The sequence below is a fragment of the Salvelinus fontinalis genome, chromosome 12, assembly GCF_029448725.1.
Source record: "Salvelinus fontinalis isolate EN_2023a chromosome 12, ASM2944872v1, whole genome shotgun sequence".
In the NCBI taxonomy this organism is placed as follows: domain Eukaryota; kingdom Metazoa; phylum Chordata; class Actinopteri; order Salmoniformes; family Salmonidae; genus Salvelinus; species Salvelinus fontinalis.
Window position 1 is genome coordinate 35679099 of NC_074676.1, and position 22793 is coordinate 35701891.

The 22793-nt window shown below is 42.1% G+C and overlaps 2 protein-coding genes across 5 annotated transcripts in view; both read left to right on the plus strand.

The window, feature by feature from the left end:
- The window catches only part of LOC129867249 (protein strawberry notch homolog 2-like), a 113461-nt gene extending 105211 nt beyond the window's left edge, over positions 1-8250 (plus strand). For all 4 annotated transcript variants that reach the window (XM_055940529.1, XM_055940528.1, XM_055940530.1 and 1 more), the window contains one exon: positions 359-8250. In XM_055940529.1, coding sequence (XP_055796504.1) covers positions 359-1758 — 1400 coding nt within the window. In that variant the 3' untranslated portion in view covers positions 1759-8250. The remainder of the gene's footprint in view (positions 1-358) is intronic.
- A 3664-nt stretch (positions 8251-11914) lies between these two features.
- LOC129867250 (tight junction protein ZO-3-like) overlaps positions 11915-22793 on the plus strand; it is a 33032-nt gene continuing 22153 nt past the window's right edge. Inside the window, exon 1 of the mRNA XM_055940532.1 lies at positions 11915-12073. The gene's annotated coding sequence lies outside the window, so the exon portion shown is untranslated. The remainder of the gene's footprint in view (positions 12074-22793) is intronic.

Sequence of the window (22793 nt, forward strand, 5' to 3'; positions counted from 1 at the left end):
CCCATGGGGCGGCGCACAATTGGCCCAGCGTCGTCCAGGTTATGGGAGGGTTTGGCCGGCAGGGATGTCCTTGTCCCATCGCGCACTAGCGACTCCTGTGGCGGGCCGGGGTGCAGTGCACGCTGACACGGTCGCCAGGTGTACAGTGTTTCCTCCGACACATTGGTGCGGCTGGCTTCCGGGTTAAGTGGACGTTGTGTCTCGGAGGATGCACAGCTCCCGACCTTCGCCTCTCCCAAGTCCGTACGGGAGTTGCAGCGATGAGACAGAACTGTAACTACCAATTGGATACCACATAATTGGGGAGAAAAAGGGGTTAAACAAAACAACAACATAATACCCTCTCTTTCTCCCCTAGGTATCAAGATCCCAGAGAACTGTGTGGCCCGAGTGCGGCAGGAACTTCTCAAAATGGACGAGGAGGTGAAGAGAAGGCGCAAAGAGAAGGAGCAGCAGCGCGCCCAGGAGCAGCGGCTAGCCGAGGAGCGGCAGCTTCAGAACCAACACCTGCTGGCCAAGCTTTACAACCAGAGACAGACCCTAAACCACAGCTTCAAGAACCAGAACTTGTCGCAGAGCCTCAGCCAGGGCCTCAAGACCCAGCACCTGAGCCTGGCCCAGGCCAATCCTCTACAGGTCAAGCCTCTACTCCAGCCCAAACCTTCACAGCTCAAACCCCAGCTCGGTCCAGTCAACCAGCTCCCCAGCATGGTCAGCCCCACCTCCCACTTCTCCAATTTCCCCCACCACTTCCCCTCCTCCAAGCCCCCTCGGACCGGGGAGGAGGTCTTAGACCTGACGGTGAGCCCCTCTCCCTCCCCAGACAGCAAAGAGAGAGGCCTGGTCCTCGACTGCCTGACCAGAGACGGCTTTGGCCTGGACTCTCTGATATTGCTGAGCGAGCTCGCCGCCCAGAACACTGCACACAAACTGCAGCAACCTCTACAGCCACTGCCACCACTGGCAAAGCCACAGCAGCTACAGTCGCCACAGCAGATACAGCTACAGTCGCCACAGCAGATACAACCGCAACTACAGTCGCCACAACAGATACATCCACAGCTACAGTCACCACAGCAGATACAAACACAGCTACAGTCACCACAGCAGATACAACCACAGCTACAGTCGCCACAGCAGATACAGCTACAGTCACCACAGCAGATACAACCACAGCTACAGTTGCCACAGCAGATACAACCACAGCTACAGTCGCCACAGCAGATACAACCACAGCTACAGTCGCCACAGCAGATACAACCACAGCTACAGTCGCCACAGCCGATACAACCACAGCTACAGTCGCCACAGCAGATACAACCACAGCTACAGTCGCCACAGCAGATACAACCACAGCTACAGTCACCACAGCAGATACAACCACAGCAACGGTTGGACAGTCCGACTCTAAGCAACTGCGACCACCAGGACTACTATGACATCCTCAAACTGCTGGAAGATCCAGACCATCTGCCTTACTCTCTGTCTAGCCAGACAACTACTAACCCCTCCACTTCCTCCAACACAGTGGCTCAAGTCTCGTCCGGCCTCCTCTCTTCCCCCTCTACCCCCTCCTCCTCTCTCTTCTCTTCTTCGGCCCTGGCCCCCTCAGAACAGCAGCCGCTCCCTCTGGCCAACGGCCACTGCAGCACGGACGCCCTCATCAATGTGCGCGAAGTGCTGGACAACATGCTACGGACCAGCGCAGACCGGCAGTCGGTTATCCATTACCGGCTGCCTGAATGGGACTCTGTGTAACCACATCATCAGTGTGGCTGCCTGAATGGGACTCTGTGTAACCACATCATCAGTGTGGCTGTCTGAATGGGACTCTGTGTAACCACATCATCAGTGTGGCTGTCTGAATGGGACTCTGTGGAACCACATCATCAGTGTGGCTGTCTGAATGGGACTCTGTGGAACCACCTTGTCAGTGTGGCTGTCTGTGTCCTCTAGCTCCTGAGTGTGAACGCACACCTCACCCCTCAGGGCCTCGTCACATCACTGCCTGTCCTGTGCTCTTCTCCTCCTTAACCCTCCCAGGCACTGGATCCACAGGCCAGGGTTACTTTCACTGGACCAAATGTGTGGTCCTGTTCAGAGATGGTAAACATACGACCCAGGTGGAACTGGCCGGGTCCCTTTGCTGAGAGAGAGAGAGAGCAAATGGTTTCTATATGGCGTTTCTACACCAAGGCTTGACTCAATGAAGAAAAACAATTCCAACAGGGTTTGATTATGTTTCTATAACTCTCAAAAGCTCATGTGCTTTAAAAAAAAATCCAGCCTGGTTGCAATTGTTTATTTTATTTTATTGAGGAAACCTGAATGTAGAAATATTTTTCTAGAACCACAGCTAGTCGCTACTGGTTTTCACTTGTAACATCGCTGGATTCAAACTGCCTCATGCACATCTGTATGCTTTTCTGCGTTGTCCTGTAATTTGCTTCATCGCCATTGCATCGACTTGGTTTGTTAAAACCAAGGGCTCTACTCAAAAACATAAAACTGGAAAAATCGACAATGTTTCAGTTTTGGCTCCTTCTTCTCCCTCGCTCTCTGCTGTTTCTACCATCACTCTTTCTAGTGTCCTGTGTGAAAATAGAAAACAGTCAGCCGTTGTAACAGTGCCTTTGGAAACCTACTTAAATGCAGTCTTTGAAACCCATATAGGCCTAATGTATAGATTTGTACTGGAAATAGGTATGTTAAACATAGGTATGTTAATTTATTATATTTGTATTTAACTTAACCCTCCTCGGCCCTCTATTGGGTCTATGCTGGTTGCAGGTGCCAGGGGTCGTCCCCACGGGCCCTGTATGTCTGTCTGTGTGTGGACCTTATAGCTGTCCCTTCAGCAGGTCTGTTCTGTGTGGAACCCTGCTTTCCCAGGCCATGTTATAGACAGAGAGCAGGGATTAGATGGGATGGACACTGCTGATGTGATGCAATTGGGTGGATAGTTTAAAATGGTGTCATATCCTACTTTTAGTCTACTTACCATTCATCCAACGGTGACTCCTGGGTTGCTTTTGATTTGAAGTTCTCAGGAATGTCTCGGGTGCATTTGTTATTTTGTTTAACTTTCAGACCAACATTGATATGAGTATTTGTTTTAGCTTTTATATATATATATATATATATATATATATATATATATATATATATATATATATGCTAAAACAAATAATAAATATATATAATACATACATAGAGTGCCTTTGGAAAGTATACAGACCCCTTGACTTTTTCCACATTTTGTTACGTTACAGCCTTATTCTAAAATGTATTACAATTTTCCCTCATCAATCTACACACACTACCCCATAATGACAAAGCAAAAACAGATTTATAGAAATGTTTGCTAATTTTTTTTTTTTTTATTAAAAAAAACATTTACGTATGTATTCAGACCCTTTCCTCAGTACTTTGTTGAAGCATCTTTGGCAGCGATTACAGCCTCAATTCTTCTTGGGTGTGACGCTACAAGCTTGACGTACCTGTATTTGGAGAGTTTCTCCCATTCTTCTCTGCAGATCCTCTCAAGCTCTGTCAGGTTGGATGGGAAGTGTTGCTGCACAGCTGATTTCAAGTCTCCAGAGATGTTCAATCGGGTTCAAGTCCAGGCTCTGGCTGGGCCACTCAAGGACATTGAGACTTGTCCCAAAGCCACTCCCAAGGGTCATTGTCCTGTTGGAAGGTGAACCTTCGCCCCCAGTCGGAGCGCTCTGGAGCAGGGTTTCATCAAGGATCTCTCTGTACCTTGCTTAGTTCATCTTTCACTCGATCCTGACTAGTCTCTCAGTCCCTCCCGCTGAAAAACATCCCCACAGCATGATGCTGCAACCACTATGCTTCACCTTAGGGATGGTGCCAGGTTTCCTCCAGAAGTGACGCTTGGCATTCAGGCCAAAGAGTTCAACCTTGGTTTCATCAGACCAGAGAATCTTGTTTCTCATGGTATGAGAGTCTTTAGGTGTTGCAGAGATGGTTGTCCTTCTGAAAGGCTCTCCCATCTCCACAGAGGAACTAGAGCTCTGTCAGAGTGACCATCAGGTTCTTGGTCATCTCTCTGACCAAGGCCCTTCTCCCCCGATTGCTCAGGGTGGCCAGCAATAGGAAGAGTCTTGTGTTCTTGGGGACCTTCAATGCTGCAGACATTTTTTGGTACCCTTCCCCTGTGCCTCGACACAATCCTGTCTCAGGAGCTCTACGTAAAATTCCTTCGATCTCATGGCTTGGTTTTTGCTCTGACATATACTGTCAACTGTGGGACCTCATATAGACAGGTTTTTTCCCTTTAACAAATCATGTCCAATCAATTTAATTTATCACAGGTGAACTCCAATCAAGTTGTAGAAACATGTCAAGGTAGATCAATGGAAACAGGATGCACCTGAGCTCAATTTCGAGTTTCAGCAAAGGGTCTGAGTATTTATGTAAATAAGTTTAAAAAAAAAATAATAATAATAATTGTCTAAACCTGTTTTCGCGTTGTCATTATGGGTATTGTGTGTAGATATCTTGGGATTTGTTGTCATTTAATCCGTTTTAGAATAAGGTAACGTAACAAAATGTGTAAAAAGTCAATGGGTCTGAATACTTAACGAAGGCACTATACATACATACATACACGTGTATATATATATATATACATACATACATACATACATGACCAAAAGTATGTGGACACCTGCTCGTCAAACATCTCATTCCAAAATCATGGGATTTTATACACCGGTCAGCAACGGGTGTGGCCGAATCCACTTTTGTGTGTGTGTATATATATCGCTGTCTAAATCGTGTATGTATGTGTATATATACACTACCGTTCAAAAGTTTGGGGTCCCTTAGAAATGTTCTTGTCTTCCATGAAAACATACATGAAATTAGTTGCAAAATGAATAGGAAATATAGTCAAGACGTTGTCAAGATTATAAATAATGAGTTTTAATTGAAATAATAATTGTGTCCTTCAAACTTTGTTTTTGTCAAAGAATCCTCCATTTGCAGCAATTACAGCCTTTTAGACCTTTGGCATTCTAGTTGTCTATTTATTGATGTGATCTGAAGAGATTTCACCCCATGATTCCTGAAGAACCTCCCACAAGTTGGATTGGCTTGATGGGCACTTCTTACATACTGTACCATACGGTCAAGCTGCTCCCACAACAGCTCAATAGGGTTGAGATCCAGTGACTGTGATGGCCACTCCATTATAGACAGAATACCAGCTGACTGCTTCTTCCCTAAATAGTTCTTGCAGTTTGGAGCTGTGTTTTTGGGTAATTTTCCTGTTGTAGGAGGAAATTGGCTCCAATTAAGTGCCGTCCAGGGTATGGCATGGTGTTGCAAAATGGAGTGATAGCCTTCCTTCTTCAGGATCACTTTTACCCTGTACAATTCTCCCACATTACCACCCAAAGCACCCCCAGACCATCACATTGCCTTCACCATGCTTGACAGATGGCACTCCTCCAGCATCTTAATTTTCTCTGCGTCTCACGAATGTTCTTCTTTGTGATCCGAACACCTCAAACTTAGATTTGTCTGTCCAACACTTCCAATCTTCCTCTGTCCAGTGTCTGTTCTTTTGCCCATCTTAATCTTTTATTTTTATTGGCCAGTCTGAGATATGGCTTTTTCTTTGCAACTCTGCCAGAAGGCCAGCATCCCGGAGTCGCCTCTTCACTGTTGACGATGAGACAGATTTTTTGCGGGTACTATTTAATGAAGCTGCCAGTTGAGGACTTGGGAGGCGACTGTTTCTCAAACACTAATGTACTTGTCCTCTTGCTCAGTTGTGCACCAGGACCTCCCACTCCTCTACTCCTCTTTCTATTCTGGTTAGAGCCAGTTTGCGCTGTTCTGCGAAGGGGGTAGTACACAGCGCTGTACGAGATCTTCAGTTTCTTGGCAATTTTTCACATGGAATAGCCTTTATTTCTCAGAACAAGAATAGACTGACGATTTCAGGAGAAAGTTTTTTGTTTCTGGCCATTTTGAGCTTGTAATCAAACCCACAAATGCGGATGCTCCATATACTCTACTTGTCTAAAGAAAGAAAGTTTTATTGCTTCTTTAATCAGCACAGCAGTTTTCAGCTGTGCTAACATAATTGCAAAAGGGTTTTCTAATGACCAATTAACCTTTTAAATTATAAACTTGGATTAGCTAACAACATGCCATTGGAACACAGGAGTGATGGGTTGCTGATAATGGGCCTGTGCAGATATTCCATAAATAATCTGCCGTTTCCAGCTACAATAGTAATTTACAACATTAACAATGTCTACACTGTATTTCTGATCAATTTAATATTTTAATGGACAAAAAATGTGCTTTTCTTTCAAAAACAAGGACATTTCTAAGTGACCCAAACTTTTGAACAGTAATGTGTGTGTATATATTATGTTTCAGAACCTGTAAGATCTGGCTGTGGTTGTGAAATGAATGCACGGTAATTGGTTCATGAAAATCCTGGGTAAGTTCAACTAATCAAAAGCAATAAACAAGACATTTTGAATAGCAGATGTTTTAGAAGTCTAAGTACTGTTTACGCCGAAGGTTATAGATTCACCTGTGCATGGTAAGAATTAGATTCCTTTTTATTTCTGTTCTACTTTTAGTCTGTAGTTAAAGACCGCTGAAATACTTATGAACTTTGTATAAACATTGTGATGGGATGAAAGCAATGTGTTATTGATGTTTTTTGTCATCATTATTATGATGATTGTTGTTATTTATATTTTAGGGATATTTAGTTTTTCGATTGTTATCCTGATGATCCTTTAGTTAAAGTTTGGTCAGGGACATTTCTAGTTTTCAAGATTACTATAAAAACAAAAAATAAGTATATTATAACCTGCCACCAAATAATATTGCACTGTTCTGTACTGCTGTACAGGGGTGATCATTTGTTTCTTTTCAGTTCTTTGATCCGATTCTGCTTGTGACTCGAGTAGAATTGTTCCAACTTTTCCATCTTCTGCCAGGGCTTTAGTTTGCAGAGAGATACCAAAGTATTCCACACCCCGGAAGTTACTGGTTATATCTGACCTATTATATCAATCTCAGGAAGAAACCTTAAAGAGATGTATTGGTGGGGAGTTATGAGAAATGTTATTGTTTTCCCTTACAACAGTGGTGAACCTAACAAAAATGCACATTTAGTGCTATTTTATTTCTTCGTTTTGTGCTGCAACTCTTGCTGGGTTTTTTAAAAAAATGATTTTTTAAATCTTTGATTTTAAGTGTTTATGCCATCTTAGGGCAAAGATCAAACTCTGTTTCTTTTAAGGAACTTAATTGTTTATGTCTGGACATTTTTTTTTTGTCATTTAATACATTTTAATGCTGACAAAGATTTTGAGCAGATTTGCACCTGGATATACTGATATGTGCAATTACTGGTGCAGATCGTTCCCCTTTCCCGACTATCTGACAGATTCACGCTGTTCCCAGACATCCAATAGCTCAGGCCCATTTCCTCCTAAGAGATTCTACTTTATACCCATCTCATAGCCCTCTCTTTTCTGCTTCAGATTGTCCCAAACATATATTTCCTCATCAGGCACATTCCAATAAATCCAAACATTTTCACAATCAAACTGTTTGTCCCATGCTTCACCTATGGCCAATGGACTGTGTGGTATTACACTGACATAGAGGTAATATGCATTATAAACCTGTGGAAACAGACAAACACGATTTGAGAAAATGAATTACAATTTTTAAAGGAACTGTTTGACTTTGTCTTAGCTAGCTAGGTCTTTTTATTTTGTCTAAATTTGCACTAAGAATGGCATAATCAAGTTACTGTTGTCTGTTTGTTATGATTGAGAGTTGCAAGCTTGTTATGTTCCTGACCTTTTGATGGATAGCATTTTTGTATACTGTAACCATCCTCCTCGTTTCTCCACCTTTTGCATATAAAAGTATCACATTCAATAATTTATTGCCAACCAAAACTAAACAAAAAACATGCTACTGATTGTATGTATTTTTAAAAAAATATTATATTTCTTTCTGTAAAAACTGTTCAGCACTTTTATTCTGGGTTGTGCTTTTGTTTTTCTATATATTTATAATTTAGATCGAAATGTATATATTGTAAAAAAAAAAAAAAAAAAATGTGCCTTTCGACTAATTCTTTAAAAGGTTTTCTACTCATAAAAGGAAGGAATATATCAAAATGCAATCTTAACTTTGTAAACAAACAACAAATAAAAACTTGAAGATTGTGAAAAATGGTGTCTGTCTTTTTCATTGTGAATTAATGCCTTTTGCATTGGGCCTATACTGATGATGCATAATCCATTTGCTGAATTGCTATTGAAAACACACTTCCAAGACAGGTGCTGGTGTTCTCATTACTTCTGTATTACATTGATTGAGACCTTTACTGTGCATTTCAGTTAGTAATAGTTTTATGAAATATCTCAAATGGGCTGTGTGCATTTTAGTAACATTTTGGCATACTCAATGTTTTCCCATATGGAGGCAGAATAGTTTTTTGTACTTTTACCCCTTTTTCTCCCTAATTGTTACTGTAGTTAGTCTTGTCCCATCACTGCAAATCAAATTGTATTTGTCACATGCGCCGAATACAACGGGTTTTCACCTTACAGTGAAAAGATTACGTACAATCCCTTAACCAACAATGCAGTTTTAAGAAAAATACCTACAAAAAATAAGAAATTAAAGTAACAAATAATTTAATAATTGCGAGGCTATATATAGGGGGTACTTGTACAGAGTCAATGTGCGGGGGCACCGGTTAGTCGAGGTAATTGAGTTAATATGTACAGTTGAAGTCGGAAGTTTACATACACCTTAGCTAAATACATTTAAACTCAGTTTTTCACAATTCCTGACATTCAATCCTAGTAAAAATTCCCTGTCTTATGTCAGTTAGGATCACCACTTTATTTTAAGAATGTGAAATGTCAAAATAATAGTAGAGAGAATTATTTATTTCAGCTTTTATTTATCTCAATACATTTCCAGTGAGTCAGAAGTTTACATACACTCAATTAGTATTTGGTAGCATTGCCTTTAAATTGTTTAACTTGGTCAAAGTTTCGGGTAGCCTTCCACAAGCTTCCCACAATAAGTTAAGCAAATTTTGGCCCATTCCTCCTGACAGCTGGTGTAACTGAGTCAGGTTTGTAGGCCTCCTTGCTCGCACACACTTTTTCAGTTCTGCCCACAAATTTTCTATAGGATTGAGGTCAGGTCTTTGTGATGGCCACTCCAATACCTTGACTTTGTTGTCCTTAAGCCATTGTGCCACAACTTTGGTAGAATGCTTGGGGTCATTGTCCATTTGGAAAACCCATTTGCGACCAAGCTTTAACTTCCTGACTGATGTCGAGACGTTGCTTCAATATATCCACATAATTGTCCTTCCACATACTTTTCCTGCCTCATGATGCCATCCATCTATTTTGTGAAGTGCACCAGTCCCTCCTGCAGCAAAGCACCCCCGCAACATGATGCTGCCACCCCCGTGCTTCACTGTTGGGATGGTGTTCTTCGGCTTGCAAACCTCCCCCTTTTTCCTTCAAACATAACAATGGTCATTATGGCCAAACAGTTCTATTTTTGTTTCATCAGACCAGTGGACATTTATCCAAAAAGTACGATATTTGTCCCCATGTGCAGTTGCAAACCGTAGTCTGGCTTTTTTATGACGGTTTTGGAGCAGTGGCTTCTTCTTTGCTGAGTGGCCTTTCAGGTTATGTCGATATAGGACTCGTTTAACTGTGGATATAGATACTTTTGTACCCGTTTCCTCCAGCATCTTTACAAGGTCCTTTGCTGTTGTTCTGGGATTGATTTGCACTTTTCGCACCAAAGTACGTTCATCTCTAGGACACAGAACGCATCTCCTTCCTGAGCGGTATGACGGCTGCGTGGTCCCATGATGTTTATACTTGCGTACTATTGTTTGTACAGGTGAACGTGATACCTTCAGGTGTTTGGAAATTCCTCCCAAGGATGAACCAGACTTGTGGAGGTCTACAATTTGTTTTCTGAGGTCTTGGCTGATTTCTTTTGATTTTCCCATGATGTCAAGCAAAGAGGCACTGAGTTTGAAGGTAGGCCTTGAAATACATCCACAGGTACACCTCCAATTGACTCAAATTATGTCAATTAGCCCATCAGAAGCTTCTAAAGCCATGACATAATTTTCTGGAATTTTCCAAGCTGTTTAAAGGCACAGTCATCTTAGTGTATGTAAACTCATGACCCACTAGAATTGTGATACAGTGAATTATAAGTTAAATAATCTGTCTGTAAACAATTGTTGGAAAAATTACTTGTGTCATGCACAAAGGAGATGTCCTAACTAAACTTCTGACTTCAACTGTACAAGATAATAACAGAGTAGCAGCAGCAGTGTAAAAGAGGGAGGGGAGGGCAATGCAAATAGTCTGGGTAGCCATTTGATTAGATGTTCAGGAGTCTTATGGCTTGGGGATAGAAGCTGTTTAGAAGCCTCTTGGACCTAGACTTGGTGCTCCGGTACCGCTTGCCATGCAGTAGCAGAAAGAACAGTCTATGACGGGTGGCTGGAGTCTTTGACAATTTTTAGGGCCTTCCTCTGACACCGCCTGGTATAGAGATCCTGGATGGTCTTAGACTCCGGAGAAGCGAAGGTCGAGGGCCATGCGTCCTCCGAAACACAACCCTGCCAAGCCGCACTACTTCTTGACACACTGCTGGCTTAACCCGGAAGCCAGCCACACCAATGTGTTGGAGGAAACACCGTCCAGCTGGTGACCAAAAACAGCTTGCAGGCGCCCGACACGAGTCGCTAGAGCACGATGGAATATGGAAATCCCAGCTGGCCAAACCCTCCACCAACCCGGACGACGCTTGGCCAATTGTGCGCCGCCTCATTGGACTCCCGGTCACAAACGGCGTTAACACAGCCTGGGATCGAACCCGGGTCTGTAGTGACGCCTCAAGCACTGTGATGCAGTGCCTTAAACCACTGTGACACTCGGGAGGCCGGAGGCAGTATAGTTTTACCTTTCCTACTAGACTACCACTAGCCAAAGAGATACTCTTAAGGAGCCCACCGTTTGTTACTTTCAGAGGTAAACTGGCTCTGCCAGCCAAAACAGCCAAATACTCAATCTAAACGTGAGTCGATTCTCAATTGCGATACGGTTCTAAAAGCATAAAGGTCCCTCTGTTTCCCATCTATTTTCTGTAAATGAACGCAGTAACATAGAGATATGGCTGTGTGGAAACAATAACCCTATAAAGGTGTGTATCAATTTAGCCTTTTTTATTATTATTTCTCATTGATATGAAAGATAAGGTCCTTATGCTTCCAAAACTGTACTGTAAGCGATGTGTGTTAATGTTCAGACCAAGCATCAGTGCTCTTGAGTCTTATGTGTAATGGAATGGAACTGAGGGTCATAATCAAGGGCTAGCCTACCTGTCTATTTTGTGTTTGTTTTTTTACCTTTATTTAAGTAGGCAAGTCAGTGAAGCTGGGCCAATTGTGTGCCGTCCTATTGGACTCCCAAACATGGCCGGTTGTGATACAGCCTGGAATCGAAGCAGGGTCTCTACTGAGATGCAGTGCCTTAGACTGTTGCGCCACTTAGGAGCCCATCTATGTACATTCTTGATTGTTTTTTATAAATACATCTGATATTTGATAGTACAATTATACTCCTTGTACTATTTGGGCTTTATAATAATGGTTGGATAAAGGTTCGATACGTTGACAATCCATAGATTGAGGAATACCAAGGAGTGTCTCTGGACAGTGTATTGTGAACAGGGCAGGGAAGAATGAAATTGAAAAAAGGACGGGTGTCCTCCTTCCTGCATGTGACGAGCAAGCGTGATGACGTTATGAAACTCACCTGAACGCTGTACTGCCAAATAGAGACGTCCCTTCTCTGTGTTCTTCAGGTTGGTTTTTCAAGGATTTTATTTAGTTCATTCAGATCGGCTGATAGCGTCAAGTGTTTGGAGCCAAATTATTATTGTGAGTTGGACGCATTTACGCGAGTTGCTGGGACTTGTCTGAGACGTTTTACAGGTAGGATAGGAATTAACTACCACCTTTCGAACACAATTTCTCAAGCAGATGTTGGGGATCTACAAATTGTTATCTCTAGGCGTGAGTTGAAATCATTTGCTCGAATGTTGTGACATCTGTGTAGGCACATTGACACTGTTTTCATGAACATTGCAATCTCACAGAGGTCGCGAAGCTTACTTGGTTTACAGCTCTGGTTTTACTGTTTTCACTTTCTGTCATGTCATACAGTGCCTAAAGAAAGTGTTCACACTCCTTGACTTTTTACACAATTTGTTACAGCCTGAATTTAAAGTGGATTGAGGTGATTATTTTGTCATTGGCCTACTCGCAATACCCCATAATGTCGAAGTGATATTATATTTTTCAAAATTAATTAATTAAAAACGAGCCTAAATAAATTAAGGAGTAAAAATGTGCTTAGGTGACAAGTTGCATGGACACACTGTGTACAATAAGTGTTTAACATGATTTTTGAATGACTACCTCAAATCTGTACCCCACACACTACATTATTGCTAAGGTCCCTCAGTCGAGTAGTGAATTTCAAACAGATTCAACCACAAAGACCATGGAGGTTTTCCAATGCCTCGCAAAGAAGGGCACCTATTGGTAGATGGGTAAAAAATTAACAAATTTGGCTGGTGTATCAACTTTGGCTGGTGTATCAAAACACCCAGTCACTACAAAGATACAGGTGTCCTTCCTAACTCAGTTGTCAGAGAGGAAGGAAACCGCTCAGGGATTTCACGAGGCTAAAGGTGACTTTAAAACAGTTACTGAGTTTAATCGCTGTGATAGGATGGATCAACAACATTAACCTAATTGACAGAGTAAAAAGAAGGAAGCCTGTACAGAATACAAATATTCCAAAACAAGCATCATGTTTGCAATAAGGCACTAATGTAATCCTGCAAAAAATGTCCTGAATAGAAAGTGTTATGGTTTGGGCAAATTCAATACAAAATATTACTGAGTACTGAGGGTAGACCTGCCTCCTCACCCTACTGGTTCTGCCACACATGCAGGTTTTTGCCTTCCAAGGAGTTACGCCACTGCATTACCAAATGGCTGCATCTTCCCTTCCATTGTCTACTTGATGCTTGCTTGATAAATTAAATCTCTAATCCACTAGTTTCATTTAAATTCAAGGTTGCTTTTTTTTAACTGACTTGCTCAAGGAAAAGTCTCATTCAAACTATCCAGTCATGGTTCTCAGATCAGCGTGAATTCCGTGAAAGATGTTTAGTGATTGTAGTTTGTTGAAATGGTTTTCCACACTGTGTAACTGACACAAATGACACAGGATCCACACACATTAACCGCAATGAGCATAATATTGAGTCAACAATTGTATTGGTAGTGATTCAATTACCTGCTTTGTGTGTGTATATAAACAATCCAAAAAGTTGTCTGTAAGCGTCAGCAGCAGTTCAATGAAGGTTGAAGGCCCATGGTAATTAATCACATTCACTAAGATTACATGCCTCTTGTAAGTTTTCAAACGTGTTGTGAAATGGTTGCACAATGTACATACTGTGCAATATTATAAGTGGTAGGCCTAAGTAATCCCTCAGTTCAACTGGGAAAATTGTCCCGCTGTAATTACACTGTGGGTTCTGGCTCTGCAAACCACCATTTACATTATATACAGGATGTTTACTTTTTTTTCTTCACTTATGAAAATGATCTTGTTAGTTTTGTGTTGCTGTGTTACTCAACTCTTGACCAAACCGCACATCAGATGTATTTTACACGGTAATAACAGTGAGTCTTTGTGGACCACAGGCAGGGCCCAATCAGTGTTTTCTTTTACATTCCAAAATACAGTAGATTAAGATTTCAGGCATGCTTCATTAGCGTTCTGTGAAGAATATACATTGTGGTGGAACTAGGTTTAATATAGTAAAACATTTAGTCATAGCTCAGCAACACTCACATGCACTGAAAGCATAGTAAGCTTCCCAGTAGTCAAGTAACAGTAGTTACAATATGTAGGTCTGTTGTGTGCATTTTTGAGAAGCACAATATTTGTTCCAGTTAGGAACATGACATATATTTGCCCGTGTGCTAGTGCAGTTGGGGCCTACTGAGCAGTCTCTCTCTGAGTGAGTGATTGTTTACCTGCCGTAGGGGCACACCTGTTCTTAAGTGTTTGCTTTTGTTACAGCCTTCTCTATGACATGTACTCAAGTGTTTTTTTTTTTTTTTTAACTCTACCTCTTTCCCTCTGGTCTGGTAGAGGCCTAAACAATTTTAAAAAGGCAATGAAAATAAAAAAAAGTGAAGAAAAGATTTGTGATTCAAAAAGGGTGTGTTGTGACTGTCCAAAGGCCAGGAGTTCCAGGAAGCGGAGTAAAAACAGTGAGGCTGTTCTGTTCTTACTTCCTTTTTACCACACCCAATTGTCACAATACTCAGACTGGAATGTAGCCTAGAAGGCAACCTTGGTCCTGCAATTGGCCTCTGAAGGCCCTTTAATGACTAATCTCTATTTTACCCCTCCCTCTCCAAGCAAACGAAAGATTAGAAGGAAGGTAGACCAGGTAGATGCAAAGGAGAAAAATCCAGCCAGAAAACACCTGTGCTCTAAGCCATGCATAAATGTTTTTTATGAAGAGATACAATCTAAACTCTCGTTCCTCTCCAATCGCAAAGCACAGTGACAGTGGCCTATATAGAGAGCCCATTGCCAGGGCCTTTTGTGAAGTAAATACCCTGTCAGTTAACAGCCCAGTGTACTCCATTCCTTCTGGTAACCATAGTGCCAAGCATTACTAAGCCAGCCCCATAACCTGGGCTTCCATGGGAAAGTAGTACCTAACTGCTCTCCAGTAAGTATGGGAATATCCTTCTTCTCAGTGCACAGGCCTATCTCAGCAACATTGGATATATGATTATGAAATGCATTTTGTAAACAGGAAGGGGCTATGTGTCATTTGGAGAGTTTCTCTATAGCATCACACTGTTCCCTGTCACCTGGACTATGTGGGGACAGGTTATCAGTGGTGGTGGTGGCTTGCTGAGATAAGGTGTAAAGCTCAGACCAGAGGTGACTCAGCCATATTCTGTCAGCAGGTTGTTGTTGGAACCAAACAGGACGTTGCTGTTTTGTCATGAATCTGACACAGGCGCTGAAACTCGTCACTTATTCAGTGACACCACCAGTAAGAGTACACTGTCTATCCCTTTTTTGGAGCTTCTCTTTGAGCTCAATGTTGGCTTGAGTAGGTCCAATCAAGTTTGCGTGAAATTGCAATAAGAGAGGATGAGTGACTTACCTGATAAAATATGTTGGACTGATTTTATTGTTGTGTAGAATTTGAATCGGTATCTATTTTGTGTTGGTTTCAATTATTTACTTTCCTACTGAATGTCACCATCAGTGTCGGGTTGGGAAGTGCTAAACGGCTAACGTGTACAGTTCTGATCAGACCATGTGAGTTTACTGGCTGTAACTCCCCTTAGTGATATGATTTATCTGCTCTCAATATATGTATTTTCAAGTTTCACATAACTATTCATCTAATGACTGGATTACAGGGACTCACATTCTGGAGTATCTGTCTTCATATTTTCCATCTAAACCTCTTAAGGTGTTTTAAATGTGGGGCTATATGGGGTTTTACTGTGGCAAATGTGGTTCTGCCTTATATCCTTGGCAACAAAGGGCAATATAAAGTGCTGTATGAGTGGCAGAGGGGGTGGAGCCTCCCATTGATCCAGGTGGGGTTTGTTTCTGTAGGGTGATTTTTATGTGGTCAGTACTCATTAGCTATTGATAACCTGGCTCCCCTTTCAACCAGACGGCCGACTCAGGGTCATTTTGGTGAGGATTTTTTTATTTATTGGATTTGAAGCACTGTCTGGATCTTGAATTTCGTTTCCCCCGAAATGGATTATGATATGGAAGAGAGAGCAAGTTGTTTTAGCGTAGAGGAGAGGAGTCCACAGGTGTGTTGCTAAGCTGATCTCCCAAAGGGGAATGGAATGAGATTCAGAGAAGTGGTGAGTACAAAGGACACCTCTTTAATGGTATTTTATGAAAGGCAGAAAAGTACCTAAGGATTTTGTTGCTACATTGAGAAAGTGTGGTTTAAGATTATGTTAATATATATATATTTTTTTTCACCTTTATTTAACCAGGTAGGCCAGTTGAGAACAAGTTCTCATTTGCAACTGCGACCTGGCCAAGATAAAGCAAAGCAGTTCGACACATACAACAACAGAGTTACACATGGAATAAACAGACATACAGTCAATAATACAGTAGAAAAAGTCTATATACAGCATGTGCAAATGAGGTAGGATAAGGGAGGTAAGGCAATAAATAGGCCATAGTGGCGAAGTAATTACAATATAGCAAATAAACACTAATGGTAGATGTGCAGAATGTGTGTGTATATATCTGTGCAAGTAGAGCTACTGGGGTGCAAAGGAGCAAGATAAATAAATACAGTATGGGGATGAGAGAGCCCATCCAACTATGTGCAGTGATCTGTGAGCTGCTCTGACAGCTGGTGCTTAAAGCTAGTGAGGGAGATATGTATCTCCAGCTTCAGTGATTTTTTTTTTTTTTTTGCAGTTCGTTCCAGTCGTTGGCAGCAGAGAACTGTAAGGAAAGGCGGCCAAAGGAGTAATTGGCTTTGGGGGTGACTAGTGAGATATACCTGCTGGAGCGCGTGCTACGGGTGGGTGCTGCTATGTTGACCATTGAACTGAGATAAGGAGGGGCTTTACCTAGCAGAGACTTGTAGATGACCTGGAGCCAGTGGGTTTGGCGATGAGTATTAAGCAAGGGCCAGCCAACGAGAGCGTACAGGTCGCAGTGGTGGGTAGTATATGGGGCTTTGGTGACAAAACGGATGGCACTGTGATAGACTGCATCCAATTTGTTGAGTAGAGTGTTGGAGGCTATTTTGTAAATTACATCATCGAGGATCAGTAGGATGGTCAGTTTTACGAGGGTATGATTGACAGCATGAGTGAAGGATGCTTTGTTGCGAAATAGGAAGCCGATTCTAGATTTAATTTTGGATTGGAGATGCTTAATGTGAGTCTGGAAGGAGAGTTTACAGTCTAACCAGACACCTAGGTATTTGTAGTTGTCCACATATTCTAAGTCCGAACCGTCCAGAGTAGTGATACTGGACGGACCGGCAGGTGCGGGCAGCGATCGGTTGAAGAGCATTCATTTAGTTTTACTTGCATTTAAGAGCAGTTGGAGGCCACGGAAGGAGAGTTGTTTGGCATTAACGCTTGTCTAGAGGTTAGTTAACACAGTGTCCAAAGAAGGGCCAGAGGTATACAGAATGGTGTCGTATGCGTAGAGGTGGATGAGAGGATCACCAGCAGCAAGAGCGACATCATTGATGTATATAGAGAAAAGAGTCGGCCAGAGACTTTAACCCTGTGGCACCCCCATAGAGACTGCCCGAGGTCCGGACAACAGGCCCTCCGATTTGACACACTGAACTCTATCAGAGAAGTAGTTGGTGAACCAGGCGAGGCAATCATTTGAGAAACCAAGGCTGTTGAGTCTGCCGATAAGAATGTGGTGATTGACAGAGTCGAAAGCCTTGGCCAGGTCGATGAATACGGCTGCACAGTAATCTCTCTTATCGATGGCGGTTATGATATCGTTTAGGACCTTGAGCGTGGCTGAGGTGCACCCATGACCAGCTCTGAAACCAGATTGCATAGCAGAGAAGGTACAGTGGGATTCGAAATGGTCGGTAATCTGTTTGTTGACTTGGCTTTCGAAGACCTGAGAAAGGCAGGGTAGGATAGATATAGGTCTGTAGCAGTTTGGGTCTAGAGTGTCTCCCCCTTTTGAAGAGGGGGATGACCACGGCAGCTTTCCAATCTTTGGGAATCTCAGACGATACGAAAGAGGTTGAACAGGCTAGTGATAGGGGTTGCAACAATTTCGGCAGATAATTTTAGAAAGAGAGGGTCCAGATTGTCTCGCCCAGCTGATTTGTAGGGGTCCAGATTTTACAGCTCTTTCAGAACATCAGCTATCTGGATTTGGGTGAAGGAGAAATGGGGAGGCTTGGGCGAGTTGCTGTGGGGAGTGGAGGGCATGGCCACCCATAGAAAAATGCCTCATTCTAAAAGGGATTAAATGTTTTTCCTTATCAATCTACACACAATACCCCATAGTGGCAAATAGAAGACCGATTTTAGTTTTTTTTACGAATTTATTAAAAATGAACATACCTTATTTACATAAGTATTCAGACCCTTTACTGTACGACTCAATTGAGCTAAGGTGCATGAGCTAAGGTGCATCCTGTTTCCATTCCTTGATGTTTCTACAACTTGATTGGAGTCCACCTGTGGTAAATTCAATTGATTGGATATGATTTGGAAAGGCACACACACTTGTCTATGTAAGGTCCCACAGTTGAGCAAAAACCAAGCCAAGAGGTCGAAGGAATTGTCCGTAGAGCTCCGAGACAGGATTGTGTCGAGGCACAGATCTGGGGAAGTGTACCACCAAAAAATGTCTGCAGCATTGAAGGTCCCCAAGAACACAGTGGTCTCCATCATTCTTAAATGGAAGAAGTTTGGAGCCACCAAGACTTTACCTAGAGCTGAGCAATTGGGGGATAAGGGCCTTGGTCAGGGAGGTGACCAAGAACCCGATGGTCACGCTGACAGAGCTCCAGAGTTCCTCTGTGGAGGTGGGAGAACCTTCCAGAAGGACAACCATTTCTGCAGCACTCCACCAATCAGGCCTTTATGGTAGAGTGGTCAGACGGAAGCCACTCCTCAGTAAACACATGACAGCCCGCTTGGAGTTTTCCAAAAGGCCGCTAAAGGACTCTCAGACCATGAGAAACAAGATTCTCTGTTTTGATGAAACCAAGATTGAACTCTTTGGCCTGAATGCCAAGCGTCATGTCTGAAGGAAACCTGGCACCATCCCTACGATGAGGCTTGGTGGTGGTGGTGGCATTGTGCTGTGGGGATGTTTTTCAGCGGCAGGGACTGGGAGACTAGTCGGGATCGAGAAAAAGATTAACGGAGCAAAGTACAGAGATCCTTGATGAAAACCAGCTCCAGAGCACTCAGGACATCAGTCTGGGTCTAAGATTCACCTTCCAACAGGACAATGACCCTAACCACACAGCCAAGACAACGCAGGAGTGGTTTTGGGCAAGTATCTGAATGTCCTTCAGTGGCCCAGCCAGAGCCCGGACTTGAACCTGATCGAACATCTCTAGAGAGACGCTCCCCCATCCAACCTGACAGAGCTTGAGAGGATCTGCAGAGAAGAATGGGGGAAAACTCCCCAAATACAGGTGTGCCAAGCTTGTAGCGTCATACCCAAGGAGAATCTACGCTGTAATCGCTGCCAAAGGTGCTTCAACAAAGTACTGAGTAAAGGGTCTAAATACTTAACTGTTTTATGACCTTTGACACAAAAGTGCATAATGTTTTCATTACATAATGCTGCATTAGCCTCGTTAAGTGGTGCATTTAACTTTGTTGATGGTGGGAATGGCATGTCTCATTATTCAACGTCAATTTTCTTGACGGTTTTCAAATTAAATTTGTTCATTATGATCAATTACACCTCATAGCACAAACTGCTTAATACTATTTTAGAAATATACTTTTCTTTCTTTAAACATACTTTTACACAATGTTGTATGCATCATAAATTGTGAATTCCCAACAATCCTCTAAAAAGAGCCATGTTCATAACTTGCAACACAAACACTTGATTAAAAAATGTACCCATCAAAATGTCTGACTACTACTTTATTTAAGTGAAGGCTTATTAAATAGTCAACTTGTAAAAACTCAACTTTGGATGAGCACAACACAAATACAGTAGTTATATTTACTGAATAACCTAGTTTGTTTAAAGTACTCAAACATTAAGTGATAAGAACATCTGATTAAAGTACCACTTATGATTGAGTTCTACAAGCAGTTGAAGATGTTTTGAGTAACTACTACTCAATTGTTTTATTGACTGCATTTAACCTAATCATGTTATTTCTGACAAGTTTCACAAGCCAAGATTGTTGATTGGCAGAATCCTAAGCAAAATGTACATGCTCAATAATGCTTTTATATGTGCTTAGAAATCTCCACTTGTTCACTACCCTTTGACGATGTAGTCATATCCTTTTCATACACAGACCGAAATCCCACAAATGTACTATGGCTGCTTTTTTTTTTTATCTGAAAGTGATAGGGGTACTAATAAAACCCACCTAAAGACCTAGTCATGATTCCTGCATTTGACAGTAGCTAGGTTTCCATCCAATTGGTGACAGTTTAATGTGAATAATCAGAAATAAAACAAATGTGCATTTTCTCATCAGAGATGTTCAATCCAATTGACTTGTTGCAGATAAATCTGTGTGTGACGTAGTGCACATAAAAATTAGGTTAAATTCCCATGTACTGAAAAAAAAAAAATACACATTAAATGTGTTTCCATCGCAAATGGTTTTGTCACTAAAAATGTGTTTATATAGCGAATGTTCCCACTCTGGTATTGGCATGTGTGCTTTAACCAACAGCTCGCAAATACAGTGCGTGTATAGCCTACATATTGAGCTTATTATGGAGAAAAGAGAGATTATTTTAATTGGGCTCTGTGGGTTCACGTTGGGCGTATTGAAGGACCTCAGTGGGCAAATGTGTTATACCCCACGTGGGCCCCAGGTTTTTAGCCCAGGTGGGTTAAAGGGTTAACACTTGGGCCCCCCCATGTTGTGTATCCACATTGGCCCCACATGTGGTTGCCATGTTGGGCTTTATGTGGGTTCATGTTGGGCTTCATAAGTTGGGAAGCCCAACATGGCAACTGCATACATGGCAACTGCATGGGGCAACATGGATACTGAGGAGAACTTTGTGGGCCCCTTGTGGTTTTACAACATTGGGCCCAAGTGTTAACCCACCTGGGCTAAAACCTGGGGGCCATGTGTGTTATCGTACTTACCTGCATGGGTCCCAGGTTTTTACCCAAATGGGTGTGTAGTGACCTATATTGGCAGTAAAATGTGGATTTCAATTGGGCTGCCCACCTGGGACCAAACTGGTTTTGTTCTCAGTCTCCATGCAGGCCCCAGATGTTCCCCGAGCAAAGCGTTCTTAAGAGATGACAAAAGCAGTTCATTATTCTAATTTTTTTATTATAGTATATGCTCAGATCAAATAAAATGCAGGAATTGTGTTTACAGGTATAGGTCAATTTAATTACAAATGTACACATTGGTTTCCTCACACTGTATACAGTCCCAAAAATGTGCATGTCAGCAGTGAAGTTCTCAAGATTTCTGTACTGAAAGTCCTGTGTTCCCCAATCTTGGTCCCAAAGGGGTGCACGTGTTTGTTTTTGCCGTACTACTCACATACCTTATTTAATTCAGGCTTGATGATGTGTTGAATCATGTGCACTGCTCTCGGTCCCCAGGACAAGAACTGTGAAACGCTGCAGTACAGAGCAAAAAATGTAATGATGCAAATTATATGCAATGACCATTTTGCTCATTTGCTCTGTACTGAAAGTGCTCGATCTTGAAAACTTGACTGTTAACATGCACCATTTTTGGTATTATATTTACAGTGGACTAATGAACAAAGTACTACAAGAAAGTTTTTTTTGTAAAACATCCCTGTCAGAGCACCTACCACTCTGTGTCGAGTAACTTTTGGTCCATCGCCTTCATCCTGGACAGTATTCATAGTGTAATCAGCCCCCGCGGGTAGTGTTGCTGTTGCCATGTTACCACTGTCAGGTCCTGACTCTTCTTCATCCATTTCTGAGTCCATCTGCAGATCAGAAGTCTCCTCTGCCTTTTTTAAGTTTGATCTGGGCCTGTTCATAGGTAGCTGTGAAAATAAAACGTCATTCAGTATTTAGGCTACTGATCTAGTGCAACATTTCAGAATTTATCCAAGGACTCTTAGCTGAAACCTGTTAACCTTTTGGGACAGACATGGACAAACCCATGTGGGCTACAAAATGGCTCTCTATGAGCGTGTTTACACAGGCAGCCCAATTCTGATGCTTTTTTCCCAATCAGATCAGCTTTGGGCTGCAAATGTAGATGTAGCCAAATGGTCACTTAACAATTTGAGGGCTGTAATTGACATACAGTAACCTTTATTATATAAAAAAAAAAAAATAATCATTTTGAAAGACTAATCTCAATATTTTTGACCAATCAATTCAAGATCATGTGCATTTGAACTGTTCTGACAAATGGCAGCGGTCATTCTGCTTCATTTTATTTGCCTCCCTCGGTAGCTAACGTTAGCTAAGTACAAACTTGGACCAAGTAGGCCAACAGACGATAAATACAGCGAGGGACGTATAATTAGCTACTGTTGTCTTGCCTGGACATGTATCTACAACCAATGTTACCTGTACAATCTTTGGTTAAGCGCCTGAATTTAAAATTCCGTCACTTGCGCCTCAAAATATTGAATGCGCATTTCCCACCAAAAATGTGTGACAGCATGTACTAGCTGGCGACTTTTCAGGCAAAATGTTTTGAAATTTCACAAGCATAATATATGTTTTCGCAATTTTAAACCCACACAAAAATGAAAATGTTAACTTTATTTTAGCCTCCCCTCATTTCATTAGTTGGTGTTTTTACAGTGCATTAAAGTATTTATTGACCATTTTGGGAACCACACAATCCCTGACCATATTCACACCAGATAGCCCACTTACAACACA